Source organism: Piliocolobus tephrosceles, chromosome 9, assembly GCF_002776525.5.
Source record: "Piliocolobus tephrosceles isolate RC106 chromosome 9, ASM277652v3, whole genome shotgun sequence".
NCBI classification, from domain to species: domain Eukaryota; kingdom Metazoa; phylum Chordata; class Mammalia; order Primates; family Cercopithecidae; genus Piliocolobus; species Piliocolobus tephrosceles.
In genome coordinates, this window is record NC_045442.1 from 76,076,340 (window position 1) to 76,083,735 (window position 7,396).

Consider the following 7,396-nt stretch of genomic DNA (forward strand, 5'->3'; position numbering starts at 1 on the left):
CCTATAATTCCAGGATTCAGACCCAGGCAGGAGCCTGGGCCTCGAGTGTCACAGGCTTTCGTAGCCACTTTCATTCAAACACAGGAGGGAAATTGTGATTATACTTGCTGTGCCTCTACTTCTGCAGACACAATTTAAATCCGAAGTTCCCATCTTGAGGCCAAGGTATATTTGTCATTCTAATTTACCCAGACTGTCTTCTATAGAATTCAGAAATAGCTGATAAATATTTAGCCCACTTTGGACAAAATTGCCAGGCAACAAAAACTGAAAACAGGGCCAGGCACAGTGGCTCATACCTGTAATCCCAACACTTTGGGAGGCCAAGGTGGGGGGGATCTCCTGGGCTCAGGAGTTCGAGACCAGCCTGGACAACATGGTGAAACCTCATCTCTACAAAATACTAAAACTAGCTGGGCATGATGGTGCATGCCTGTAATCCCAGCTCCTCAGGAGGCTGAGGTGGGAGGATCGTTTGAGCCCAGGAAGTAGAGGTTGCGGTGAGCTGTGATCATGCGACAGCACTTCAACCTGGGTGACAGAGTAAGATCCTGTCTAGAAACAAAACAAAACAAAAAACAACACACACACACACAAAATCCAACTGAAAACAGTTCTCAGATCCTGCTGCTTTGCTCCTGAATTGGCTCCTACAGTCTGGGTTTGTGTGTGACAATTGATTCATTAAGTTTTAGAAGAAAGAAGTCTTTAGTACCTATTTATAGACAGGGAAATTGAGGCCCAGGAAACTGACATGCCACTCAGTACATTAGTCACGGAGCTAACCTGAAACCCCTGTCTCCTGCTCCCAAAATCTGAACTTCCCACCTGCCAAGCCGTCTGTCCTTCAGCCCTAACATAGTGCACAGAGACCCGGGCCTTATTCTCCCCTGGGCATGGCCCAGAGCCAGAGCTCAGGCTGCACAGAGTTCTGAACACCAGCCTCCCTTCCAGGAATGCTCTGAGCATGGCCTTCAGGCTTTTACTCCATGCAAGAGGCAGCAAAGGAAGACTGCAGCTAGGAGATGTCTTTTAGCTCCGTGGTCCAAAAACCAACGTGAGAAATGAATGGCAGAGACATCTACTCCATTAGAACAAACGGCAGGGCTCAAGAGGTTGCTCACAGCCATCCCCACTCCTGCAATCTCAGGGGAATGAGCTGCCTGGGGCCCCTCAGGCCTGTCCGTGGAGTGCGTGGCTTCATTGGGTTCCCTGTGCAAGAGATGTCAACCATTGTCTATTCCTTAGTAAAGGAAGCTGCCTGTCCTCAGTCCTTCAGACAGAGAAAGAGGGAGCGAGAAGGGAAGGAGAGAAGTAGGGAAAGGAGGAAGGGAGGAAGAAAGGAAGGACGGGAAGGAGGGAGGGAGGAAGGAAGAAAGGGAAGGAGGAGGCCGGGCGCGGTGGCTCAAGCCTGTAATCCCAGCACTTTGGGAGGCCGAGACGGGTGGATCACGAGGTCAGGAGATCGAGACCATCCTGGCTAACACGGTGAAACCCCGTCTCTACTAAAAAAATACAAAAAAACTAGCCGGGCGAGGTGGCGGGCGCCTGTAGTCCCAGCTACTCCGGAGGCTGAGGCAGGAGAATGGCATAAACCCGGGAGGCAGAGCTTGCAGTGAGCTGAGATCCGGCCACTGCACTCCAGTCCGGGCGACAGAGCGAGACTCCGCCTCAAAAAAAAAAAAAAAAAAAAAAAAAAGAAAGGGAAGGAGGAAGGAAGGATGGGCAGGAGGGAGGGAGACTGTTTGGAGGGTCATCTTAAATCCAAAATGTTCCTCTTGTCCCAGGTCCTGGAAGGCCTGGATGAACTGAAGTTTCTATCTTTGGACTTTCAGGAGAATCCTATATCTTTTTTAAAAATTGTTTTTCTTGGCATCTTTCTTGCAGAAAGAGAATCCTATATCTTCAGATTAACTCCACCTTCTCCCCAGCTAACACACATCAGGCTCCCATTGCTTGCGGATAAAAACTGAGAAATGAATACAGAGAGGCAGTCTGTCTCAATTCCAGACTGAAGGAAGAATAATGTGGCTGCAGATACATTTAGAGAAAGGAGTTCAAAAGAGATGGTCAGGTGCTGGATCAGGGAGAGAACAAAGCCCGACCCATCCAGAAGCACTGGCCATGGCAATCTTCCTTACTATCAAACAGAAAGGAGCCTTCATGCCCTGCCAGGTGAGCCGAGAGAGGAGAGAATCAGCAAGGAACCTCAAAGTGCCAGGGGGCAGGGGAGGAGGCTTATGAGCTGGGGAGGAGGACAGGGCATTGGTGGCATAAAAAGGTCTAAGAGCAGGAATGTGAGGCTGTAGTGATTGAGAGAGAGAGAGAGAGAGGAGGAAAAGAGCCCCGTAGAAGAACTAAGAGAAGCAGTCTGAAAGGAGGATGGAAGAATTGGAGCTTGCCCTGCAAGATTTTTTGCATTTCCCTGACTGAGGGGCAATTATTGCATGCTGGAAAACCACCCCTGTGGAGTACATAACTGCATGTTTTACAGTTTCATGGCTGAAGATATTGTCCTTTATGCCCAGTGTGGAAAAGGAGGCATTCATCTCAGCACTGACCATGACAACCCTCCTTAGCATAACATAGGAAGAACGATATAACCATCACCGGCCAGTTTTCTCATTTTCATCTTGGCTGTGAGAACATTCAGGTGTAACATTCATGCTTGGTTCTGGTCATTCTTTTGTTCTGGGTCACTGTATATGTGTGTCTTTTCTTCCTCCAAAAAGTTTCTGGTCCTTTCTCTATTTGCCATAAACTATGGCTTCATATGTGCTTCTAAAGCTTAACCAATTTCCTGTTCCATTGGTAAGAAGTCTGGATTGCACTGGAAGCAAGTAATTATTTTGCTCGACATCACAAAAATACTCCTCTCATTGACCCCAATTGTGTCAATATACCCTATAGAAGGGTTTTTTTTGGAATTGAAAATTCAGTGATATGCCTGTCTATGTAGGCCAGAGGCCAAGGACACAGGTCCTGCCACCCTCACCCTGATGGTCCCAATGCCCTTGGCACGTCCCAGCCCTGCCCGGATAGTCCCGCAGAAGAAGGACTCCTGGGAGAAAGCATGCTTGACATTCAGTCCCTGAGTTCCTACCCATGCGTCGCTGTGTAATTTTTTGATGCACCCATTTGACAAATATTCATCAAGCACTTACCAACCATAGGTTATTTTCCTGGTAGTTCAGATACAAAGAGAAGTAAAATAGAGAACTAAGATTAACTAAAACTTTTCACAGAGTTAAAGTGGCCCTTAGCCTATTTATGAAATATTTTCCCATCTCATTGTGTGATAATGGGCCCATTGACCTATAATGGGAAGAGGATGTTACAGGGAAAGGAGGGACTGCTGGGCAGGTGGGGGACTGGAGTAGGGGTTGGGGCTAAGACTCATGAGACTCAGGAGGTCTGCGGAGAAGGGCACACCCTGCCTGACAATTTGCCTCCTCACACGCAGCTGACACACCTCAACATCGAGTCAGCCTCCTAAAATGATGCAGGAGGAAAATCTGTTCTTTGGCTTTAAGGTCACCCTAGTGACTAAAGGGTGACCACGGCTGTGTGGGCATGATGAGAGGATTCCTAGGACTAACAACTGTTGCCCATGCAGGAGATTGCCAGGTGTTACAGTCAGACAGTGAGAGGTTGTCTGGCGCAGCTCATGAACAACTAGAAACAATACCTGTGTCCTAGAGAGGTCTGGGCTTGCCATGGAAGGAGTTTAGGCATCCAGTAGTGGCGACTCTTGGAGAAAAGAAATAAGATCTCTCAGTGGCTGGAATCTACAGCCTACTCTGACCCAGGTGTGGCCCCACTGGGTCCTTCTAGTGGGCTTCAGTGTCTTCACCATGAAGTGAGAGGGTCAGATGTGGCCCTTTCCAGGGTGGACTCCGACCCAGCGCTGTGCCCCTAGTGGGATGGGGGTGTCCTTTGCCATGTGCTGAACCAGAACTCTTGTGCCCCACAGCCATCCTCTTCTTCTGTTCTCACCCCACAATCAAATATATCCCCCTCATTTTCCTCCCATCCACATGAAGGAAGGACTCAACACAGGGCAGAAGAAAACCAGCATTGAATTCTCTTCCAAAGCAGCAGAGAGTTCAATAGGCAGCCAAGAAGGGGGTTGAGGAACATGCCTCTTCAGGCAGGAAACTCACAGACGGCGATGAAGGAGGCCGTGCAGGAGATGTCATTCCAGAGCCCATTGCTCAGGAGAGTCACGCAGTCCTCCCCTGAACCGTGGTCATTTGGCTCATCCTTCTTCCAGTTGCTGTAGGTCAGCCTCCCGCCCGTCACGTACATGAACTGGCCTTCGGTTGCCTCATCTGTGATGCCCAGGAAGGCAGTGTCTTTGGCCACATCCTGGATGGCCTTATTCTCCTCTGCATTCTTGGGGGCAGCCACCGTGGCCCGGAGCCCAGCACACAGAGCCTTCACTTGGGAGAAAGGCATCCGCTCACCGTTGGTCACGAAGAGCTTCTTCCCAGACATTTTCCCCAAGGAGAAGGCTTGCACTGAAACCACAAATGGTGAGTGAGGCTGGCTGGGTTTGGAGCCCAGCCCAGGACAGTAGGCAAGTAGTCTGAGTTCCCTGGGAAGTCAGATCTCTGAAAAATTGCCCTGTGCCCAGCAGCTCAGGCCAGAGCCTGATCAGGAAGCAGACCTCAGCTGCAGAGCCTGGGAGGGGGCATCCAGACCCCTGCAGACAGCCCAGACTCCCCTGGGATATCCCACCTTGAAAAAGCATCTGCTAAAACCTGCCCCAGCACAGGTGCACATAAGGAGACAATCTTGGGCCCCATCGCAGGCTTGGGCACCAGGATAAGCAAGAGGCAGGGATAGACATCCGAGCTAGTGGATGCCGAGGAAGGGGCATAGACTTTGGAGACAACAGACCTCCATCCAAACCTTCCCCTGCCACTTCCCGGCTGTGTGACCTGAAATGAGTCACCAACACTTCCTGCACCTCGGTTTCCTCACCTGTCAGTAAAGCAAGTTCAACAACCACAGCTGAGGTTGCTGAGAGGATTGAATGAAACCGTCTTACGGGAAAATGCCACCCAGCACAGGCCCTGGTGTAGGACAAGTGTTCATGAATTAGTTCCCCTCCCACCTCCTCCAAACCTAGAGTGTGCTGAAGAAAAGAGTGAGAGCCAAGAACACATTATGGGCAGAGAGAAAGCTCACGCTTCTTCATGTGGTCCAGTTCTGATCTCAGGCTCTGTAGCTGTCTGTCTAAGTTGGCCAGTTTAGCTTCAGCAACTGCAAAGCAATAGGGAGAAGGTATTTATGGAGAAGACCTTAACTTGGAGAGTGGAGCATTTTGAAAAAAACAAAGTGGCTTACTAAGAAGAATGCTTATTCGAGGAAAATAAGAAAGCAAAAGAAATAAAAGGGGGGAAATGACTACATTCCTGCTTCCCAGCATATATCTCTGCATCCCTTCACAACCTGGAACTTCAGGCATGGACCTCTGTCTCCACATACAGCTTGCATATTGTCATATTGTAAGAATTCATAAGAAAATACTCAACTCATTACTCTTCTTTCTGAAAACATTTCTTTGTCATTCATTTTCATTTCTCATTCCAGATACACTTTTTAATACCCTTATTATTTTGACAGACTGGTAGACAAATACGAATAAGTAGGTTGTCATTGTTCTTTTGTTCTTACTGAATTTGCTCCATTTTTCTATGAACTAAGTTGCTGTGATGGTCCCCATCACCCAGGGTTCGAAAAAGGCAGAACGTTTTCATGCCACTCTTGTGACAATGGACATCAACCCAACCCCCTAAAGGGCCTATTTCCTCCCTGGCACCCCAGAGGTGCACACTGGACTGTTTCCACTGAAGAAAAGCCAGAGTCCATCTGCTAAGGGGCCTGATGAGGGAATGGCCCTACATGGCTTGAACGTCTGCATCTGGGCACCTATGGGAATCCCCTCAGGCCCCCAGTAAAGCTGAGAGGACCGGGGGCACTGGGCCAGGATGCAGAGTTGTGCATCTTCCCATGAGGCAGCAGGAGAAGGGGACCTCCCAGCTGGCCCTCCAGCTCCCCAGGCCTGGGACCCCCAGGCCACCATGCTGAGGTATGCCCCTTACCTGAATTGTCCCCACGATCTCCTTTTTGTCCCCTTGGTCCTGGAATTCCAGGAGCCCCTGTGTTTCCTGGGGGCCCCAACTTCCCAGGAAGGCCCTGCAAACCTCTGAATCCTTGATCTGTTGCAGGACAAAGGGACCCAGTGGCTATCATTCATTTTTTTCCCAAAAATCTCAATACTCCATTCATGTTCACCCCCGGAACAGCCAGTGAGCTAATGGTGACCCAAAGAAAAAAGACCCCCGACTCCTGCATCCCAGGGGAGGGCCTGCACCAAGGCCAGCTCCCTAACCAGGCGCAAAAACCCTCTGTAGGGACAACCACACATCCCTAATTCCTGTGTGAAAATATGGGATCCCGGAGAGTCAGCAAGCAGCTTTGTTTTGGAGACAATGGCATTTTACAGGGATTGTTCTGAGTGTAGCATGGCTCCTGATGAAACGGGAGCCTCCCCAAGTCTGTGCTCGAACCCTCATGTGGAGGAAATGCCTGCTGGAGGTAGAGATTCAGAAAGACACAGGTCGGACCTGGATCTCCCTTTTCCCTATTGGGTCCATCTCATCCATCTCTGCCTGTGATGCCCCTGGGTCTCCAGCACAGCGCTAGGCAGCTCTCTACATTTGTGCCCTCACCCCATCCTGCACTGCTCCCTCCAGGCATCTGTCTCCACAGCTAAGCACCTCTGAGCCTCCAGAGTCACAGGTTCTCAGGGTAGCTTTCTCCAAATATTTATTTCCAGAAAAAGCATGCATAGATCTTCCACCAGACAAACACATACACACACACACACACACACACGGACACACAGACACACACACATGCATGCACACAATTGACTACTTCCATTTATGTTTCGTTCATTGCAGGGCCAGAGTGGAGAGACTAAAAATCCCCAGCACTGAGTCACCTCCTTCACCTCTTCTTGTTTAGAACCTTTGTCAAATGTCTTGTTTGGACATCTCACCAGGCCAGGCACAAGGAGAAGGGGTATTTGCAGATGACTTCAATCCACAACTGAATGTGGGCATTGGACCTGCTGCTCCCTCTGCCTGGACATTTCCCTGCATCTCTGCCTGCTTATTTGTTGTCACTCAGCTTTCAGCTTAAATATTATCTCTGGAGAAAGGTCTTTGCTAACCCTGTAATTTTAAGTAGTCACTCAGTTGTAATTCTCTGTTCTAATTTTCTGCCAATTATAGCTTCCACGTGGGACTGTTTTGTTTATTTGGTTGCATATCGATTGATCACCCACCCCACTCCTGTAGAACGAGAAGCTCATGAGAATAGG

The 7,396-nt window shown here is 49.4% G+C and overlaps 1 protein-coding gene across 1 annotated transcript; it reads right to left on the minus strand.

Annotated features, from left to right (window-relative positions):
* Positions 1-4,146: 4,146 nt before the first annotated feature.
* On the minus strand, positions 4,147-6,768 carry LOC111537762 (mannose-binding protein A-like). Its single transcript, XM_026455774.1, is given in 4 exon segments — positions 4,147-4,520; positions 5,194-5,268; positions 6,111-6,227; positions 6,636-6,768. Coding segments are annotated over 4 exon segments (699 nt in total).
* Positions 6,769-7,396: the final 628 nt, after the last annotated feature.